The sequence below is a fragment of the Ooceraea biroi genome, chromosome 3, assembly GCF_003672135.1.
Source record: "Ooceraea biroi isolate clonal line C1 chromosome 3, Obir_v5.4, whole genome shotgun sequence".
NCBI classification, from domain to species: domain Eukaryota; kingdom Metazoa; phylum Arthropoda; class Insecta; order Hymenoptera; family Formicidae; genus Ooceraea; species Ooceraea biroi.
The window spans coordinates 8,940,464-8,964,514 of NC_039508.1; the positions used below are offsets into that span (position 1 = coordinate 8,940,464).

Below are 24,051 nucleotides of genomic sequence, written 5' to 3' on the forward strand. Positions count from 1 at the left end.
TTATAACAGAGAGGAACCTGAGGCCCGTATTCATAGTCGGATCTTATATTTAAGACCGTCTTAAGTTTATCTGCAGATACTCCATAGCCAATGAAATGATTCATATAGCATCTATAGATAAACTTAAGACGATCTTAAATATAAGATCCGACTATGAATACGGGCCTGAGAGCGGCCATGCCCCTGTATTTTGTGTAACGCTGTTCGGCCGCTGATTCGAGTGCCATCGCATCTACTTTTTGTGGACGTAGAGAACTACGAAGCCACATCCACTTTCGCACGGTGTACATCCACTTTACTGTCGATATAAGTAGTTACTCGAATCGGTGCGAATGTGCCAACACATTAACAAACTGTTGAAAAGCAACGAAAATTACATATGTTAACAACAATATGCGCATAAAGATGTGTTCACATCTATTTAGATATGTGTATTCGTATAAAAAATACAAAAATACACAATTCTAAGGAGATGCTTTCCCATGTAAACTCTATTTTTGAACGAGTCATAGTGCGTTCGAAAGGGAAGGTAAAAATATTAATGTTGTGTTCGAGGGTTTGGGTGTATGAGCCTTGGTTTCGAAGAAATTTACATCTAAAAGTGAGCATTTTCTAGCGGTACGAAAAGTACCATGAATAGCTACAATTCGGTATAAAGCGCAGTAGTCTAGTGGTTAAGCGCGAGACTCGTATTTTGCCATCCGCACAAGTTGGGTTCGAGACCGAGTTGTGATAATTTTTTTTCTTCGGATTTTTGTTTCTTTGTGTTTGCATTATATTTTTTTATTATGTAAATAATAAGTTATTATGTAAATAATGATTTATTATGTTTTATTATATTTTGGAGGTATGTATATAATGAGACATAAACATATACATTTGTAAACTTTTTATTTATATATATAGTTTATACTGTATACTGTCTGACATGGCTGTACAGTGTTGCGGATGAAAATTTATATAAAAGCATTTAGCGCCACGTCGACGCCGCTTTCTGGTTGTCAACGACGCGAGATCTCCGAACACTCGTTGTCAACTTCATGACATTTCTTTTTTAAACAATTTTGATAAAACAATATTTTTCAAGAAACTCGCACTCCTCAAGAGTAAAATGCAATGATGGAAATATTTCTCTGTATTTCTCTTATATTCAGAGATAAATATTTTAAAACTGTACACGCATAATACCATGTGACTGTATACAGAGTGTCCCGGGTTTTAACCGACAAACTGCGGGAGCATATTCTACTAGTGGAAATAAGAAAAAATGCTTATATCGAGTTTGCTTAGAAATGCTTTATTACAAAGTTATAAACCAATATTGAAAAGAAATATGAGATAAGTGACAACGGATTACGTAATTGCAAATGGGTATTACTAAACACAGAACTATCTGGTACTCTCCTGTTAGGAAATCTACGTTGATACTCTCGTACGGCAGCTCGTGCATTTCCGTCACAGAATCCGTACACGAAATGAATATCAGTGTATTCCTCATTTGAAAACACTTTTGGCATTCTGATAGTAATTGCTAGTTGACACGACGATTGAAATCTAACAGCTACTGTTGTGAAAGTAACAATCATACTGAATCGTTTCAACATAGTGAACATGAATACATGTGAATACACATAACATAAACATCTTCGACCTTCCAAATTCTACACTATGTTCCGTTGTTACTTATCTCATATTTCTTTTCAATATTGGTTTATAACTTTGTAATAAAGCATTTCTAAGCAAACTCGATATAAGAATTTTTTCTTATTTCCACTAGTAGAATATGCTCCCGCAGTTTGTCGGTTAAAACCCGGGACACCCTGTATTTGTATAACATGGCATAAGAGCAGCAATTCTACAAGTGTATACATTAACTATCCATTTCGGCTACCCATCTTTCATGGACAAAGGAATGTATGAACCTATCTGCTTTAAAAGATCGTTTTTCAACTTAACTAAAAAAATGAATTATTTTGAGATGATAAATATAAATAGCTTATCTGATTAAATTAGAAATAAATTAGAACTTTCAATAAAAAGTCTTACTGCGCAAATTTTAAAAATATTATATATTATAGAAATTATACAATCCGAGGAATTTAAATAAACAAAATTGAATTCTTATCCGTTAGTACTTCCCTAATTTCAACTGACAGTGGACAAAGACTTTACTGCACAACGTATGTGGTATGTCAACACATCTAACGAAAACAGAAGTATAGACACCACATTCTGCACAGCATTATAGAGTTATAAGTTGTTTGCCGGAAACTATACACGTACAATAGGCCGAGAGCGTTCAAGACGTGTATAAGTGCCTTATCTTTAGGGATTTGTCGTTTGACAATTATCAATTATGGGAAGCGAAGATCGTACGGTGGAGGTAAAATTTGCGTGAAATCTTGTTTCACACTGAAGGCCGAATATAAAATAACACATCCATGTCAAGTATTATCTGCCAAGTCACGTTTCATCTCAGTCATCTCATTAACCAAAAGATTGTTTTACAGGAGCAAAAGATTAAGGTAGACAATGTAGACATTAATTTCGTTCGAGTCGGCACGGGCGATAATCCGGTGCTATTGCTGCCTGAAATATTAGGTGAGTGACCGTTTGTATCATCACGTATAATGAACAGCATCGTGAAAGTGTTGGCGACAAGTTGTTGCAGTAAGATAGCGCATTTTATGCATTCATTACAGTGGCATATTAGTTGCTATTTTTCGAGTTCGATTCGATGAATACACGCACACAGACGTAGCATTTGAACTTTTTAGTATTAAACACAATAGTTTGTTTTCTCTGTTATTTAATTCCTGATCGTTAAAAGGGAAAAATAGGTGCGTATGTTTTCCAAATGTTTTTTGACTAGATAAGTTCGATTATCCTCTTTGTATTATAATTCGGTGATACTTTATTTTTTCCGACTATTACTCGTGTCGTTATGAATTATGTGTGACGATTATGTATATAACTACAATGGCACTAATTCTAACAGTTTTGTAAAGTTTTATTAATTTTGAGTAAAATAGCATAAATATTGCTTTGATGAAAGAAAAAATATAAAGTAAAATTTATTGTTTCTAAGCTGGATGTATTTTTCAGGATCAGCACGGTCGAGTTCACGCCGCAGATTGAAAATCTGAACACAGAGAAGCTGACCATAGTGGCATGGGATCTACCCGGTTATGGATATTCATGGCTACCCGACAGAACTTTCCCGGATGATTTCTATCAGCGTGATGCTATATGGGCCCACAGTCTGATGAAGACCCTGGGCTACTCGAAATTCTCCTTAGTCGGCATGTGCGATGATGGTATCACGGCGCTTTTCCTCGCCGCCATGTATCCGGAGAGTATCCGCAAGATGATCATTTTCGATGCATGATCATACATACATCCAGATGAAATTAAAACACATGAAGATACACTTTACGTAATATTTTCAATATTCGAAGCTAACCTAAGAGGATCTTGTTTTAAGTTATTTTAAAATAACTCTTCGTGAAATATTGTCGTCTAGTTGCGGCAGATATTGACAACTTACCAGAATATATGAGGGACCTTTTGGTGAATATTTATAGTGTGGATTATATCAAACAGACTTTGTTGAGGTGGTTAGACACTATGTTCCGATTGTACAACAAGCAGGATGGTGACCTGTGCCAGCAGGTTTTACCGAAAATAAAATGCCCAACATTGATTTTTCATGGATCTGAAAATACATTTCTCGTACCAAATCAGCCATTGCATCTGAAACAGAATATTGTCGACTCAACGTATGCTTATAGATTTGAAATTACTAATAAACATAATCTCCAATGATGATTTATTAATTTTCCTTCTGTTATATTTCAGGATATACATTTTTGAGAATGATACACCTGATGATTTTACTGGATATCTCGAGGTGGTTAATAAAGTAATAACAGAGTTCCTTTTAGAAAAATAAAAAATTGGAAAAACTGTTTTACAAAAATATTAATCATATATAGTTATACGTGTATATATTTATTATAATGCGCTAAGGTATTTGTTAGATTTGAATATAGATTTAAGAAGAAAAGGGCACTATAGTTGTAAATGGAGAGAAAGGTTAAAGAAAAATAAATTAGAAACGTTTGTCTGTATTTCTTATTTACTCAGAGAGAAATATTTTTTAAAAGTATGTACATACATGTGCAGTGCAATTATGACATACAAAATAAATTTTATTGGAATCCATAACAAAAACATAAAATGACCAAAGTGAGAAGCAAGGAAACGTTTTGCTGAATATATCTGATTATATTATTATAAAGTATACCCACACAGCACATTTTATCTGAGAGATATCCCATAGATATCATTTTGGGATATCGCAATAACCATAAGATATCCCAAGATAATCTCAGTTATCCGTGGGATGTACAAAATATGCACAAGTGTCCGCCTAAAATCCGCCTAGGGGATATCCTACAGATATCGTAGATGACATCCAGAGGATGTCCGAGTGATGTTATGATATATCCCATACAGCACAAAAGCCCGAGAGACATCGAACGGATGTCTAAAGGACATTTTATATCCTATGGACATCCCTTCGACGTCCTTCAGACTTTTGTTTTGCTGAGCATGAGATGTAGCATTTAATATCGTATGTATAGATATTCCACATAACACAGAGTTCAAAAAGAATTTACTTGTATGTCACAAATGCTAAGTTCATTTTCAGAAGCAAAAAGAATAGAAAAAAATGTTATGGAGCGTAAAAGAATTCTTTTTGCATCTGAAAATGAACTCACAATTTGTAACATACAAGTGAATTTTTTTTAACTCTCTGTGCTATCTGGGATATCTACATATCTACGATATTGAATGCTACATAATAATACATTTCTGACATTTCATAAAATAAAGAAGGGGATGATGATATATGAAAAAAGTTTACATTGCAGAATAAATGTTTATTTATATAATCAGTCTTTCAATGTAAAAATCGGCTGTAGAAGTATATATTAATCTTATATAATAGTAACAAATCTCTTTAAAAAAACATAAAGTTTACAATAACATAACTTTTCATTTATAAACGGAAACTTTATAAACTTTATAAACATAACTCTTAACAGTACCTCTTAAAATTATCACAAGTTTCTAAGTGTTAAAAGTAAATAAAAAATTCTTGTAAGTCCTTGCAGCACAAAGAAAAAGCTTTAAACACATACCTCCGATATGATACGAAACATAAACATAATACGAAAAGTAATAAAATACGAAATAATACGAAAAGTAATAAAAGTAATATTGTTTATGGTCTTGCTGCTTCCTCATTGTCATTGTTCGAATGTCTTATGTATCTTTCTTTGGCATGTCTTAGCCAGTCTATAATACACTTTTTTATTCCCAGTAGTGTTGCATCATTATGCAACTGCCCAGTCAGCCAAACCTGCGCGTACAGATTTTGCCAATGTCTGTGCGACAGTATATGTGAGCAGAGAGGCCACAGATTGGGTACAAAATCCACCCAGTAAGCACACTGTCAGCAGTATGCCGACAGATTGGCAGCAGATTCAATCAGAATAATGCAACAAATCCGGTACCATCTGTGTCCGCATTAAGATTGTGTTCTGCCAGCAGATTCTGCTTATAACATGATCTGACAGCAGATTGGCGGCAGAAACCGAACAGAGCCTGCCGACATAACTTGGCGGCAGATTGGCGGCAGAAATAGAGCAGGATCTGCGCAGGGTAGTTGGCAGCAGATTGGAGACAGAAACCGAACAGAGCCTGTAGACATAACCTGGCGCCAGGTTGGCAGCAGAAACCGAACAGGATCTGCAGCTTTGACACTATTCAAATTTACACGGCTAGGAATATGCGTTTTCGCTCCGCACTGCTAGGTGGTGAACATGTCGAGTTCTTACTCGACATTAAGATTTAGCCTGACAGTTAAACAGGGTGATTCAGAACAAACGTCAGTCCTTAAAATGACGTATTCCTGAGGAAATTCTAAGACAATTTTTCCTTTAGCAAAATTTTGTCCGAAGCTTAGTTTTCAAGTTATAAGCGAAAATAGTTAGCAAATTACGGGGCGGGTATGGAAGATACGCAGGGGCGGTGCAACTCACCGTCCGACGCGGGCGATTACGCGATCAGGGCTGTATTCGCGACGCCGGTCAAAGTAACCTGGTTAAAGTAACCATTGCACTGTGATTGGCCAAGTCGAAATATTCACTTTGATTGGTTCTTTCTCCAGTGTCGTATCATTATAAAGATACTTGTGAACTGTGGTTGATCCTGTAAGTATAATTATAATTCGAAATTTTCCTTCCATTAAGGGGGGAGCCTGCTTTAGAACGTTGAAAATAAGGTATTATTTTACGAATTTTTTTTGGAGAAACTATACAGCGGATCATTATAAAACTTTGATGCATTTATTAGTACATGTTTAAAGATAAAAAAAATTATTTTTTTATTTGAATATATCGCCTGTAGAGGTCGTCCTGGAGGCATCTTAGTGCAGCTGGCATTGTAAATTGGTGAGCATTCTCCTGCCTCCAAATTTCATCCAAACTGAAAAATTGAAATATTTTCTTGTTATTTATGAATTCCCATCGTCGATGAACCTTTAATATTCATAAAAACATTAAGTTAAACAATTATTTTTGCATGAAAAAGTTCAACAACTTTGCCTAAAAATCGTACTTTTGTGTTCTAAGCTCCACCATTTTGGCACTTTTCAACTTTTTTCTTCTCTCTTTGGTTCATCGACGATGGGAATTCATAAATAACGAGAACATATTTCAATTTTTCAGTTTAGACGAAATTTGGAGGCAGGAGAATGCTCACCAATTTGCAATGCCGGCGACGCGGCTGCACTAAGATTTCTCCAGGACGACCTCTACAAGCGATATATTCAAATCAAAAAATAATTTTTTTATCTTTAAACATGTACTAATAAATGCATCAAAGTTTTATAATGATCCGCTGTATAGTTTCTCCAAAAACAATTCGTAAAATATACCTTATTTTCAGCGTTCTAAAGCAGGCTCCCCCCTTAAAGAAAGCATCAATAAGTAAACCACAATTTTGCTTTACAGTATGTATAACGATAAGTACACCATGAATAAAGAAGATAGTGAGGAAATACAAACAGGTATGTGACATGACATAACAGACTGACATAACCTTTTTCAAAAAGTTTATAAGTATCGTTAAATAACTTAAAGTCTAATATGGACTGGTTGACGACGCGTTTTGTTTAAAAATAACTATATTCTTTGTATTACTTGTCTGTACTAAGTACGTAGGTATATTGTATATAAATTAATATATAATTATATTTATGCTTATTATGTATTTATTGATTGCGTTTAGATTGCGATTATGATTTTGATAGCAGCGTGATGGAATATGCAAAGACAATGGAGATTGTAGAAGTACAAGAACTGCTACTCTCTTCTTCAAACACTTCAACATACGATGAAACAAGTAAGAACTTCTATTTCTTCTCATGTTCATAATACAAGTGTAAAAACTTTTTCTACACAAATATTGCTATTAAATTATTTAATCTTAAATAAATTTTATCTAGGCTACGTTCCACTTAGCACTCGCAACGACGCGAGCGTTATTCTATCTTTGTTTCTTGCTGGATGTTGAACAGAAATATAATGATATTCAAGGTCGTCGCGATCGCCAAGTAGAACACAGCCCTAGTATTACAAATGTATTATATTTTATTATATATTTGTAGGTATTTTAAAACTATCGGAAACAAATGTAATGACAAATAGTGAACAAAGACACATTTGGCAACACAAAGAAATTGAAAGACTAATTGCTGCTTATGATGACCACAAGGATGAGCTACAGCATCCAAAGAAGCGTAAACACTTTTGGAATAACTTAGAAAACGATATGATTAGTTCAGGCTTTAATGTTTCTGCTGATATGTGTAACCAAAAATAGAGAAATTTATTGAAATCCTATAAAACTGCAAAAGATAACAAAAACTCGAATGGACGTGGAGCTTGTAGATTTCAATTTTTTAACATAATGGATGAAATATTAGGAACAGCTCCTTCTAACCAATCTACACATACACTCAGCTCTTTACCAAACGTAGTATCACGAGATATATTGAATTTACCAAGCACATCTTCATTAAGCACTACTTTATACGACAGTTCGACATTATACAGTGATAAGAAAAACAGTAATGAGATCATTACTAAATTAAAAAAAGAAAAGAAAAATATTTCAGAACAGAAAACAAAATTTATCAAACGTAGTATCGCGAGATATTTTTAATTCATCAAGCACATCTTCATTAAGCACTACTTTATACGACAGTTCGACATCATACAGTGATAAGGAAAATAGTGATGAGATCATTACTAAATTTAAAAAAGAAAAGAAAAATACTTCAGAAAATATAAAACAAAATTTAAAACGGAAACGTTATGAGGACAAAATAGCGCTAGAAAAAGAAAAGATTGAAGTACGAAAACAAAAAATGGCTATAGAGGCAGAAAAAATTAAAAGAATATATTGCCTTGAAAAAATCCAACATTCCTTAATTAATATCGATTTAATTTCGATTTCCATCAAAAAAGTGTTTCAAGTGATTAAAAGATACATAAACGACTGTAGAAAAAAGACTGTAACGTTTAATAACTGTTCAGTTTGTTTTTTTCAGATTATTTAAGTTTTTTCTAAGAAAGAAGACTGTAATGATAGTTATAAAAATTTATTTAAAGTTTTTTTAAGAAATTGTTGAAAGAGGATTGTAATAGCAATTTATTTTACGTTTTTTTTAAAGATTGTTGAAAGAGGATTATAACATTAATTAACAGTTTATCTTGTGATAATTATTTTATAGTTATAATTATTATATAGTTTGTAATACATTAATATACGTTATATTGTTATTTATTATGTTATGTATAGTTGGTACATATATATAATAATACACATTTATAATAAAAATGTTAATAACATTTGGATACCATATATGTGTACAACCTAATATTATAACTTTAACAGTATAATACGTAATAGAGTTATGAAATAAAACTAAAATAAAACTAATTAAAAAAAGACAAAAATAATGAATAAAAGTTTTTGGAAGGTAAATAATGTATCTAACTAATGTAGGTAAGTATATTTAATAAAGTATATTTATTAGGTAAGTATAATATTAATGTAGGTAAGTATATTTCTAAGGAAACATTTTCAAAAACATTCTTATCTCTGTTATGTCATTATGTCACATACCTGTTTGTATTTTTCACTATCTTCTTTATTCATGGTGTACTTATCGTTATACATACTGTAAAGCAAAATTGTGGTTTACTTATTGATGCTTTCTTTAATGGAAGGAAAATTTCGAATTATAATTATACTTACAGGATCAACCACAGTTCACAAGTATCTTTATAATGATACGACACTGGAGAAAGAACCAATCAAAGTGAATATTTCGACTTGGCCAATCACAGTGCAATGGTTACTTTAACCAGGTTACTTTGACCGGCGTCGCGAATACAGCCCAGCTGCTACACGCAGTGGTCGCGCGCGCACACACACACACACACACGCTCCATATTCTTACCTTATAAGATATTCGATGTCTTCATACTGTTGTAAAAGGCGAAGAATAAGTAAATGGCCCCACGATCGCGGATAACAATAAAATCACAAATTTACATGTAACACACACTGAATAATGAGTCATAAGTCTTTTTCTTTAATACATTGTATCACGTATTTACTCACGCACTCAATTGATTTATAAACGAATTTATCGATTTATTACTCACTACCGATTAATTATTCGACAATTGATCACCATCGATCACCATCGATTCGATCACCACCGAATAATTATAATTATTCGCTAATAATAAATAATAATTATCGATTGTGAATAGTAATTGTCATAGCAGGATTTTAGCGCAGAATTAATAATGCGAACACTCGAAGCTAACGTAGCGAACGAACGAAAGTAAATTTTATTGTGAACACTTTTAACGGGATTGTTACAAAAGATGGCGGGCTCACGGCCCAATCAACAAACACAAGGGGGGCGCTCAATTTCAATTAAGTTTACCACTCTAACACCCCCTCATAAACGAAAAATTAAATTGCTTTTAACACATATGCAAAAACTTAATCTTTCAATCCCATTTGCTTTCTGAAACCTAATAATTTAGGTCCGTGCAGTCCTTTGGTCAATGCGTCGGCTAGCATCTCTTCAGTCGGGAGGAACTCTACGTTGATCACGCTTGCTTCTATGTGCTCCCTGATGAAGTGCTGTCTGACATCTATGTGTTTGGTCCTGGGTCGGTATCCTGCGTTTTTAGCAAAATCCACGGCTTCTTTGTTGTCACAAAAGATTTTTATCCCTGTAGATACCGCATCTGGATCCAGTTCTTTGGCCAGTTCTCGCAGCCAGAGTGCCTCTTGAACTGTCGAGGATAAGGCCATGTATTCGGCCTCTGCCGTTGACAGGGCTACGGTGCGCTGTTTCTTGCTTTGCCAAGAGATTGGTCCGTTTTGCAATTTGAAAAAGCTTCCTGATACCGAGTGTCTATCGTTCAACTCGTTCGCCCAGTCCGAATCAGCGTAGCCTTGGATTTTTGGATTTCCTTGCTGAGTGTAAGACATCTTAACGGACAATGTCCCCTTCAAATATCTGAAAATCCGTTTTATTGCTGTCTAGTGAATCCTCCTTGGATTTTGACTAAATCGGGCGACTAAACTGACGGCATATGTAATGTCCGGGCGCGTCCATTGGCTTACGTATAAAAGGCTTCCAACAGCCTCTTTGTATGGAACGTTTTTCATCTCGTCGATCTCTGCCTTATCCGCTGACTGGCCGTCCTCGGTGAGTTTCCGGTCTGGATCATAAGGCGTCGATACTAGCTTGCAGTCATGCATCTTATATCTTGACAACATGCTGCGAATGTATGCTTCCTGATCGAGGTGAATTTCTCCAGTGTCATCGTTCCTGGTTATCCGCACGCCCAGTAAATGATTGACTTTACCAAGGTCTGCAATCTCGAAATTCTTGGACAACTTATTCTTTGTCCACTTCATCACGGCGCTATCGCTGGCAAGGATAACAATATCGTCCACATAAACTCCGAGAATTAAAATAGTATCTCCGGATCTGCGGTAATAAATGCACGGGTCTGCCTTCGATTGCACTAAGCCCATTTCTTTAAGTACTTTGTCGAGCGTTTTATTCCATGCTCTACCGCTCTGCTTAAGACCGTACATGGCTTTTCTTAAGCGCCATACCTTATTGGTCTGATCTCGGTTGACTATTCCTTCCGGTGGCCTGACGTAAATTTCCTCGTCTAACTTTCCGTGTAAATAAGCAGCATTTACATCCATCTGCTCCATCTGTAACTTATATTTAGCGGCCAAGGCACACAAAAGTCTAATTGAGGCATACCTTATTACGGGTGCATAGGTTTCCTGATAATCTATGCCAGCCGCCTGACTGCAACCTTTGACCACTAGGCGGGCCTTATACTTTTCAATTTTACCAGTCGAATTTCGCTTGATTCGAAATACCTACTTAGTCTCGAAGGGTTTACGTCCTGGTGGAAGTTCTGTTTCTGACCACGTTTCGTTCCTTATGAGTGACTTGTACTCCTGCTCCATGGCTTCCTTCCATCGTTTACGATCTGGTCCTTTTAAGGCGTCCTTGACCGTTTGCGGGTCTTCGGTATCCGCTTCGGCTGCAAGATAAGTCACGAAGTCTTCCATGTTGATCGGTTTCGGCTTCCGTTGCGTTCTCCTCAGCACTGCCTGATTTGAGGGATCTGCCACGTTCATCGTCGTCTGCACTGGGTGTTCCGCTGAGACTCGTTTCATATTCTGAGTCTGAACCGTCCTCTACCAGAGTCGATGAATCGGACACTTCCGCAATTTCACGTGTCTCGGAACCTTCGTTGTCTTCATCTTCACTACCGCCATTTTCGGCGTGGTAGACTTCATCGTCTAAGAACACTCCTACGTGACTTTCGCCTTCCCTCTGTTCATTTAATTCCTTTTCCGATCGCTGTTCTTCTAAAAAAACTACGTCTCTACACTTTACTACGTCGTGAGTTTCAGGATCCATTAATCGATATCCTTTGACGTTGTCGTCGTAGCCTACGAAAATGTACTCTTGCGCTTTCGTATCCCATTTTTGACGTCGCTCTTTTGGTACATGGGCTAACGCCTTACATCCGAACACTCTTAGATGTTGCAACTTGGCTTTGTTGCCGGTCCATATCTCCTCAGGAATTTTCTTTCCATTACCAGAAGCTGGAGACCTGTTAATTAAATAGACTGCCGTCGCTACTGCCTCAGCCCAGTATTCCTTTGGTAGACCTGCGTCGAAAAGCATACTCTTTGCTTTCTTGACCACGGTGCGATTCATGCGTTCCGCCAGGCCATTTTGTTCTGGCGCGTAGGGAACGGTTAACTGATGTCTAATTCCTGATCTCCGTAGAACATCCTTCAGCTCACGGTGCATGAACTCTCGACCATTATCAGTTTGGAATGATTTGATCCGCTTCCCGGTCTGATTCTCCACTAAACTTTTGAACTCCATGAAAACATCTTTGGCTTGACTCTTTTCTTCTAAAAAATAAACGAATACTTTGCGTGAATAATCGTCTATTAGAGTCATAAAATACCTTGATCCTCCGAACGAAGTAGTCTCCATCGGTCCGCAAAGATCTGAATGGATGATTTCCAGTAACTGACTTGCACGTCTTCCATCTGTCGAAAAAGGCCTTCTGGATATCTTTCCCTCAATGCATGGAATGCAGGGGCTCTCATTAAAATTTATCTTGGGATCTAATTTTATTCCCGTATCTGGATCCTTGCATAGGGACATCACACTTCGATAATTTAGATGCCCTAACCTTCGATGCCATAACTCTGCTGTGCACTTGCTTGCTGAGTAAAAGGTTTTCTCCGGCACAGTGTCTAACTTATAAATTCCATCCTCCAGCGACATGGTTCCTATATTATCTCCATTTTCATCGCAAATCTCACCACCGTTTGGTGTAAAATGGACTGACAAACCTTTCTCGACCATTTTGCTGACGGACAATAAGTTGACTGAACTCTCCGGTACGTGCCGTAATTCGCTGTATTCCGCTATGGGTTCGCACCTTTAGATTAACATCGCCTATGGACTTCGCTCTGTTAGAAGTATATAATAATACGTTTGAGTTTGCTATATGTATGCTGCGCATGCGTGTGGTTAGAGCGACGCGAAGTTTTTGGTTTTTCGGTTCGTTACGTACGAGCGAGCACGAACGTACAAGAGCGCGAACGAGTCAAGTCGTGTTTTTTTACATATATATTTAGTTTTCGTTTTGATAAGTCAGTATTACTAAAAGCAGTGTATTTTCTTATTAAATCCGTCATTTCAATACGTAGCATTGTGTTATGCATCCTACTGCTCTTGCGCTGCCCCGTTAGCACGCTCGAATGCATTGATTGTTAGCCAATGTTATTTCTTTACTCGAACAAGGCTCACAATTCCGTTTCGCGGCACCCTGCGTAGTGATGTGAGAGGACGCGCACGAGTCGACATACCAGATGCTATTTGTAATACACTACGATGATAAAAAGGCCCAAAAAGCTTTACCTTTGCTCGTTGAGGGTTTTTTCTCATCGCTCTCCTTTGCACTTGGTTTTTCAACCACCCAGATAGCAAAATCTGAGCAAACAAATTTCGAGCAGTGCTTGCTACAAACTTTTGATACCAGAAAGGCAACAAATTTGAAGCAAGATCTGTTTTCTGGAATTATGTTGTCAAATTGCTGCCAGAAGTGTGACAGAGCCTGCTGTCAAGCAACACGAGCAGATTTACAGCAAAAACCGCGCAAAGCCTGCGCTCATACCTGGCAACAGATTGGCGCCAGAAACCAAGCAGGGTCTGCGCGCAAAACTTGAGAGCAGATTGATAGCAAACACTAAGCAGACGTTGCACCCAATCAGCTGTTTAAATGGCTTTTATATATGATCTATTATTGTATATTGTTATATTAATAGTTTTCTTTATTCTGAAGAAGGAATGTGGAAAAAAATTACATAATTTGATAAAATTTATATTTCATTAATTTTATTTTATTAATTAAATAATATTAATGTTATTTATACAATTTATATAAGATTAAAATCAATCTGCTCTCAATCTGATAGTTTTAGAAGATGTCTTACCGGTAAAAAATGTTGCATGTATATCCATGCAGAATTGAATATATAGTACAAGATTATACATAATCTGTGCAGAAAATATATAATTATAAATGATAAAGTATAGAACGTTATATATATTTATATATAAATGCAATAACTGCTACATATAAGATGCGCACTTTGCATACTTATATATATAACGTTACAATGTTTTATATATAATTATATATGGATCTGTATTTGTTTAATATATAATTATATATAAGTCTTATGCATCATGTATAAATATACATAAACACAAGTATGATTCAGATGCATTCATATATAATTGTATATGATTCTATATAAACTAGGAATATGTGTTTTCGCTCCGCACCGCTATGTGGTGCACACGTCGAGTTCTTACTCGACGTTAAGATTTAGCCTGACAGTTATATAATAAAGTTAATATACACGCCTTGGCATATTAATTTTTTTGAGAATTGTTGCGCTTGCGGCACAGAGACTCCCATGGACGTCCATGTAGTTCACGCACGCAAGCAATTTGAAGTTCGAAAAATTCAGACTTCAGATTACAATAAATAATATATTTTACTACTTACATATCTTTAATAATATACAAATTATATATCATATCCATTTATATATAAGCATATCTATTTATATATGGACAAAAATGATATATAATTTTGTATAACCAGTTTGGTCTGATTATATATAAACAATTTTTTACCGGGTTATAAGAATATAAGACGTCTTTTAATGTTATCTGGAAAGTTTTGCGCGCAGATCCTGCTCGGTTTCTGGCGCCAATCTGCTGCCAAGTTATGAGCGCAGACTCTGCGCGGTTTTTGTTGCAAATCTGCTGCTATTGCCTGACAGCAGACTCTGTCGCCAAAACACAAGCTGAATGCGGACACAGATGGCTACGGTTTTGGTATGGGTTTTTGATCAAATTTGCTACCAATCTGCGCGCAGTCTGCGATCAATTTGCTTACTGGGCAACTTTGCTTGACATTGATTAGCGAAATGTCCTACACCGTCACATCGAAAGCACCGTTAACTCTTCGACTTCGCTTTTGCCTTTCCTTTTTCTTTCTTCGAATAAAACGCTGCGTCACTGCTTCCATTCTTCGCACCTTTGCAATTCTTCACTTCTTGCAGTAACTTTGTTTTAACGAGGTCAGCCATTATGTCCATGCCCGAGTTCTCCAAGCCCATTATCATCGGGCGATACATATCAGGCAAACCTGCGAGCAACAACGTTCCTATCCAAACGTCTGGGACCTTGAAACCAACACCGTCTAATTTATGCGCAGTCGTCATAATTACATTGACGTACTCTTCCACATTCTTACACTTTTCCAACTATGTTGTTACTAAGGTTCTCAAAAGGCCTACTCTACGCGTTAAACCAGAATCTTCAAAGGTTACCTGAAGCCTTTCCCACACTTCCTTCGCGGTTGTGCAGTCTTGTATGTGTGCGTAGTTTACCGGATCCACTGACAAAATGATCCTTGATTTGGCCTTCGTTACCTTACCACTGTTGCTTTCATTCGGGCTGGTCACGCATTCCCACAAATCGTCGTGTTCCAACCAGGCTTGCATGGCGAATTTCCATGATGGATAGTTTTCACGTCCTTTCAGCTTCTCCACCAACTGCACACCATGACTAATGTTCGACGACATTTCGACGTTGCCTTTCCATACAATCAATTATTAATCTTCAGTCACTTCGAAGAAGGATGATGAATAACGTCTCGTGGACTCTTTGTACCGGCATGCGCAGCGATATGTTTTTAGGTTATCTCGTTGGAGAGACACACTGTCGCGAGAGGCGAGAGAATATCACCGCAGTCCTTCGGGAGAGAATTCACTCGCGATTCTACTTTAACTGGGGCTGCCTGGGCCCATAACCTGTTATAGCAGGATTTTAGCGCAGAATTAATAATGCGAACACTCGAAGCTAACGTAGCGAACATTGAACTATATCCTAACTGGAATGAGCACTGCTATTGTTCTCGGGTCACGTGACCCGTTTAGAAAGAGAGGGTAAAAGCAGGGTATAGCTGTCTTTTCCTAACCTGTAGCCGCCATTGCCGTTTAGACAAAGACGACACGAGAATGGGTATTACTGTCCTTCTTTCTCACTAAACGGCAATGGCGGCTTGGCGCTCATTCCAGTTAGGTTATAGTTCAATGGTAGCGAACGAACGAAAGTAAATTTTATTGTAAACACTTTTAGCGGGATTGTTACAAAAGATTGCGGGCTCACGGCCCAATCAACAAACACAACGGGGGCGCTCAATTTAAATTAAGTTTACCACTCTAACAGTAATAAAACAATAGCTTCGTTCGTAAATGCCTCGATAGTGATTTCTGTGATTGTGCGTAATATGTTTTTTTTTTTCATCGAGTAATTCTCAATTGCCGAATAATTAATCGGTAGTAAGTAATAAATCGATAAATTCGTTTATAAATCAATCGAGTGCGTGAGTAAATACGTGATACAATGTATTAAAGAAAAAGACTTGTGACTCATTATTCAGTGTGTGTTACATGTAAATTTGTGATTTTATTGTTATCCGCGATCGTGGGGCCATTTACTTATTCTTCGCCTTTTACAACAGTATGAAGACATCGAATATCTTATAAGGTAAGAATATGTGAGCGTGTGTGTGTTTGTGTGTGTGCGCGCGCGACCACTGCGTGTAGCAACTGATCGCGTAATCGCCCGCGTCGGACGGTGAGTTGCGCCGCCCCTGCGTATCTTCCGTACCCGCCCCGTAATTTGCTAACTATTTTCGCTTATAACTTGAAAACTAAGCTTCGGACAAAATTTTGCTAAAGGAAGAATTGTCTTAGAATTTCCTCAGGAATACGTCATTTTAAGGACTGACGTTTGTTCTGAATCACCCTGTATAAGTTAATATACGCTTCTTGGCATGATAATATTAATTTTTCTAAGAATTTTTGCACTTGCGGCACAGGGGTTCTCATGGACAACGTCCACACACGCCGCAAACAATCTGAAGGTATTAAATTTGCCTATTTAATCAAATTAAGAATAATCTATGTCCAATATAAAAAAATGAGATTTATATTGTTAACCAATATTGCTCCAATAAATTTGTATTACTACGGTACTTTCTCGCAGATCCTGCTCTATTTCTGCCGCCAATCTGCCGCCAGGTTATGTCGGCAGGCTCTGTTCGGTTTCTGTCGCCAATCTGCTGTCAGATCATGTTAGCAGGATCTGCTGGCAGAACACAATCTTAATGCGGACACAGATGGTCCCGGATTTGTTGCATTATTCTGCTGCCAATCTGTCGACATACTGCTGACAGTTTGTTTACTGGGTGTATTATAATTGCTGAAAAATAAAATAATATCATTGTTTTATACTTTACTGGAAAAAACTAGATGATGTATATCTTTTTCAATTATATGTTAAACTTACACTCTACAATTTTGTGAAATGGTGATAATAAGTGTTGCGGTTTAGAAGATGGTAGTGTTATAATTGTTCAACAAATAGTACGACATGTGCAGTTGAATGATTTTGTGATAATATATAAGAAAGAAGTTTGTATGAAAAACATATTTTTACAATACTCCTTGCACATCTAGTTTACTAGACACGTATGTCGTTTCAGAAATCGGAATCAGCGGAATCGCAAAGTAGAATGTGGCTATTGTCTAAAGCAGTGCTCGGAATTAGTTGCCCTTTTCGGGCCGATTTCAGAAGCGACGCCTATCATTCCCCCACTACCGCTCGACGCGCGACGGCCGAGCCGCCGAACGCTGTGTCTCAGGGGCGCCACTATATGAGATATACGCTGAGAGCATTATCCCAGCGCCCTTTCGTCCAGTCATTAAAATTTTTCTAGCTAAATAGGTTTTACTTTCACAATGAAAAGTGAAGTACTAAATTTTCAATTATTAATGTAGTAAAGGAAAGTCCCCGATTATGAGATACCATATCGATTTTGCCGAATGTAAGGAAATCTATAGGCAGAATTAAAAAATGTAATACGTTCTCTTAAAGAGAATTTAATAAACTTTAGTTTGGTGAAATGAAAAATCTAATTTAAATATTATTTTTTCTGAAAATTAAAAAAATTTGAAAAAAAAGCTTAACGCAAGATCGCGAAAGTGTGCTCCTAATATAAGATACCTTGAGAAATCGGTGTTAAAAGTGCAAAATACATCCAGTATTGCAAGTAAAAAACTTTATTAGATATTTTTATAAAAATACTGCTGCCACAGCCTTCGCCAAATCTTCACGATTCCACTGTCAACGACGCTTCCTCGTTTCTCTAACCTCCATAGTCAGATTCTATAAAAATTAAATACACAAAAATTCGTAATATAAATTCGTATTAACTTTTCTTTAACCTTAAGTAGTATTTTCTTTCTTTTTATTACACTACATACTCTTCATATTCGAGCAATAATTATCTCATATTAAGAGTACCCTGAATATCTCATTATATGAGCCACACGCCTAGCGGTTCCGCGATCATGAAATCTAATCTCTACAATTAAGCAATTCAACAAATCGCGTATTTTCCTGTTACTACGATTCTACTCTATCATTGCATACTGAATTTATTGCCAACCATTTCTTTATTATGTAATAAACAAGGTTTAAAGACTTACCTTAAGTTCCTTTGACATGTTCACAATTTCACAAACCTTTTTTTGCAAAAGCTAAACGCAATAACGAACAATGAATTTTTCACTAAATACATTCTACACCAAGAGTAATAAGTTTATGGTGGAATTAACAGATGGTGCTCACTAGTTTAGCAGAAACTCCATTATCTCATATTAGGAGCATATCTCATAATAGGGGATTCTCCTCTATACACACACACAGTAATAATTTTACATTACACATTAATAATAAGTTAATAATTGAAAATTTAGTACTTCACTTTTCATTGTGAAAGTAAAACCTATTTAGCTAGAAAAATTTTAATGACTGGACGAAAGGGCGCTGGGATAATGCTCTCAGCGTATATCTCATATAGTGGCGCCCCTGAGACACAGCGTTCGGCGGCTCGGCCGTCGCGCGTCGAGCGGTAGTGGGGGAATGATAGGCGTCGCTTCTGAAATCGGCCCGAAAAGGGCAACTAATTCCGAGCACTGGTCTAAAGTAAAACGAAAATGTTTTAAAATACCATGTGGAAATGATAAATACGTTATCGTACCATTACTGCACAATGACAATGATTAATTAACTTTTAATAGTGATATGACATGTGTATATATGTAACACACTTAACATATGTGTTAGTTCGAAATATTTCACAAATTGTTCTTTTTACATTAATGTTAAAGTATATTATGCATATTATGTATATGTAAAGTATATTAAGTATATTATTATGAATATTATTACATGTAGATGTAATTATACGCAATTATATATATATAAATAATTACATCTTTAATCATTTCTAATTATATCTCTATCATATGTCTAATTATACATTAGTTTTATTATTATAATTTATTTTTATTATGTATATTTTATTTTTACATTATATATATAATACATAATAAAAGTAAATAGCAAATGCAAATTAGACATATGATAAAAATATAATTATTGTACATATGTATATGATGTAAAAATGCTAAATACATTTAACAGCAGTACAGCAGTGCAACATCAGACAATTATAATAATATCTATTTATCATTTTCTAATTTTAGGAGAACAAGATCACACTCCTACTCCACCTAAACAAAGAAGGATTACTCTACAGTCACAATCCTCCCTAACACCGTCCACTCTTTTGAGTAGATTAGATTTGTCTACTGATAAGGAAGGGAAATTATTTCCCAAGCAGTTATTCGAATTCCATTCTTCTGAGTCAGAAGACAACTTAGCTTCCGAGCTATTATGTGGCTCCAATAAATATCAAGATGCGCGCAAAGCATTGCACAGTTCTATAACGGAGGATTTGCCTGGCAGGGAGGAAGAGTTAGCCAAGCTGCACGAGTTTCTTCATAATCATCTGGAGAAGGAGACATCGGCGTCTCTGTATGTCTCAGGTCCACCGGGCACTGGGAAAACCGCCAGTCTATTCAAGATCATGCAACAGCCGCAGCTGAGGTCCAAGCTCAGAGTTGTTTACATCAACTGCACCACCATAAAGTCGGCTGCCGCTATCTACGCGAAGATAATCCAAGAGCTGTCCATAACCAGCTCGACGAAGTCGGGGAGGAACAACAAGGCCATTATAGAGAATTACCTAACGTCAAGACACAAAATGCTGATGCTGGTGTTGGACGAAATAGACCAGTTGGAGAGCAGGAAGCAATCCGTGCTGTACTCGATATTCGAGTGGCCGTCCATAGCGAGCGCCAAGCTGATCCTTGTCGGGATCGCCAACTCGTTGGATCTGACGGACAGGATACTGCCCAGGTTGCAGGCGAGGTGCGAATTCAAACCGACGCTGATGCACTTCGCGTCCTATACCAAGCAACAGATATCCAATATAATATTGGCGAGGCTGAATCAGGCAAACGCGACCAATGTGTTCACTCCATCTGCCATACAATTGCTGGCGGGCAAGGTAGCTGCGATCTCCGGAGACATCAGAAGAGCTCTGGATATCAGCAGGAGAGTGGTGGAACTGGCTGAGTCGCATCAAACGGCTCAAGTGCTTCGGCCAACAAACGATAATGGTAATCAGTTTATTATATATTCTAAAAAACGATAAATAAATTTGTAGATTAATAATATAATTGTAACTGAGTATTTTTTCTAATAATATGTATCATAAAATATATAAATAAGAAATGCAAATTAATATAATTAATTGAGGAAATAATAACTTAGTATACGCCTATAATTTGCTTTTCTTTTTACTTAGATACAAACACTGAATCCCTACAGAAGGAGCCAGAGATAGCGCAGAAGCCAGTCGATTTGAAGGAAGTAGTTACAGTTCTATCTGGAGTCTATGAGGTACACAGAATCTTGATAAGGAACAGGATACATTTCCCCTTCAGCAAAAATTACTACTTTGCTCTCTGTTACTTATTCTGAACAAAGGGAGGAACAAAGACGTCACTGTTGGAAGAGTAAGTTCAATAAAATTATGTTAAATATATTTTTTAAAATTAATTATTATAATTAAAAATATTTATATATAACATATAATTAATTAATTAAATATAATATAATTAACTATAATTATGTATGACTAAGCTGTTGGATTATATTCGTTTATAACTATTAATTGTAATTATAACTGGACGTGGTCATAATTATAAATGTTAAATTATTCAACAATCTCAAATAACTTTTAATTTTTTTTAGTTATATGAAGTGTACAAAAAGGTTTGCAAGAAACGCAACATACACGCTGTCGACATCTCCGAATTCGTGAGCCTGTGCTCGCTGATAGAAACGAGGGGCATTCTGAGAGTCGTAGGCAAGAAAGAGGCTCGTTTATCCAAAGTAAACCTACAGTGGGATCTAGAGGAATGGACGCGGTCTTGCAGGACAAAGAAATGATAGCTGAGATTATCAGTGATACAAGTTGTTTGTAGAATAACTAGAGGAATTTAATTTTATTGATCATTTTGTTATATTTAATTTATTTTATAGCTCTTATTATACTTTGTATTTAATATAGAGCAAGCATCTTGATTGTTACCAATCGATTATTACAACGGTACTACTCTAGCATGGTTTTTCTATAATATTTTTTTAATAATCAGGGATTTTAATGCTAACACGAGTGTTACTTCGGATCCTACTTACATTGTATTACACAAGGCTGATATGACTGATTTATATATTATATGTGCCATGTGGGCGTAATTGAATGGTACCGAAATTGTAGTTTATACAAAATATATTTAACGTTCGTGTGAAACATGAGATGTATCTTGTAATGATCAAAAATAAAATATTTTAATTATAAAAATTTTTATGTGACGTGTGTGTGAATAAATTTGTCTAATTTATTATTTAATGATATTGTCGCGAAAATTAGAATATGTGATCTCGAATTCATTCAAAATTGGTTAGACTCCCGACCGGCGCGCTACGAATAGGATATACTTTTTTTTTTTATTAAAACAAAATATAAATACATATGGCGCTAGGAACTAGCCCATATTGCCCGCTCTTCACAAATTAAAAAAAAAAATTTCTTAAACTCTTAAGAAAAACATGAGTGATATGAACTCTTAACCTCTCGCACATATGTTGTAAACAATAACCACCTCAATAACTATGAAATTCAAAAATTATCGAAGAATACAAAACTCATTTAGTACACAACCATATCATTACTTATAAATTCCTTTGCATAAGTCTCATTATTAGACTGCGATTTTAATCATTCCTAGAAAGTTAGTTAACGCTGTAATAGCACCTAAGTTCATTGTATATAAAATTTGCTCGATACTATAAGGACTATAAAACTTATGCCTCTTTAACTCCTTGAGGAGCTGTTGTCTTTCATCATCGAATAGAAAACATTGCCAACAAACATGATTCGCTGTTTGATTGTAGTCATTACACAAACATAACGGAGAATCAACTATGTGGTGATTAAATAAGCTTTGATTTAGAGAAGTATGTCCGGAACGCAGCCTATTGATTATAACTATTTGTCTTCTATCTAAGTGTACATCGTGAAACCACAGTTTTCTGGTATTACTATAAAAAATATCACAGTATTTCATCCCCTTACTCCTACCTTCCCTTCTAACATAATTATCAAGATCTGAGAACATTTTTTCTTTCCAATGCGCTTTTATATTTTGTGCTGGTATAAGCAAGTCGGTATCTATACCCGTTCTAATTGCATTCTTCGCCAACGTATCCGCTAGTTCGTTATACTGTATGCCGAGATGAGCAGGTATCCAGTAAATTGTGACCTGTCTGCCATTTTGTAACAGATTTTGTACTAAATTAATTATTTCTCTAATTAAATAAGATCTATTACTTAAAAGATTAAACGATAAAATTGCTTGTAACACGCTAAAAGAATCTGAAAAAACCGAAATCGTTTTGACTTCCGTTGATTGGGCATGTCTAAGGGCACAACAAATGGCCATCGCCTCACAAGTAAAAATTGACGCTAAATTACTCGTTCTATATTTCCAACTTCTATTACTGGATACCTCCACTATCGAGAAGCCGGCAAAAGGGCCCTCTCGTGTTTTTGACCCGTCTGTAAAGTAGTTTGCCTCTCCGAACTTCTCATGAAAAATCTCATGAAACTTCGCATTCGGGTAATAGGATATACTTCCGCCGGTTGATTGGATCTGCCATCTCACGATTAATCGAATCGTTAACGCGATGGATCCTTCTTCTTCGTCCGATCCTCGCCGCGAGCAGACGTTCGTTCGATCGCGCTTAAAACTCGTTCTTATCTATATGTATTAATAAAGGTTATATATATAAAGTGCTAACTGCAAACCTGCGTCTTTTCACTGCGTAAACCTCATACAATAGGTTATGGGCCCAGTGTAAAACGTATCGAGCCGCGAAGTGGTGTTATTCGCGAACAAGAAATTTCGTGAAAACGTGAACTCTTCACTCAAGAAGACGCAAGTATGTGGAACGAGGCAAGCTAGCAAATATGGCACATTCATCAGGCTCTGGTGTCTTACCGTTGATCGACAGGCTAAGGGGCCGCGAGAATTATAACACGTGGAAGGTGGCCATGCAAAGTTATCTCGAGCTCGAGGACCTCTGGGGCTGCGTAAGAGGAACCGATAATGACGCGAGGAAGAATGCGAAAGCGAAGACGAAGATAATTTTGGCGGTTGAGCCTATTAACTATGTTCACATACAGGCAGCAACGGATGCTG

The 24,051-nt window shown here is 36.4% G+C and overlaps 1 protein-coding gene and 1 pseudogene across 1 annotated transcript; both read left to right on the forward strand.

Annotated features, from left to right (window-relative positions):
* Positions 1–3,052: 3,052 nt before the first annotated feature.
* LOC105284618 lies at positions 3,053–5,028 on the forward strand (annotated as a pseudogene).
* Positions 5,029–16,323: 11,295 nt separating this feature from the next.
* Positions 16,324–22,295, forward strand: LOC105284621 (cell division control protein 6 homolog). Its single transcript, XM_011348283.3, is given in 6 exon segments — positions 16,324–16,327; positions 19,924–20,901; positions 21,090–21,179; positions 21,182–21,300; positions 21,539–21,704; positions 21,707–22,295. Coding segments are annotated over 6 exon segments (1,422 nt in total). The 3' UTR covers positions 21,772–22,295.
* Positions 22,296–24,051: the final 1,756 nt, after the last annotated feature.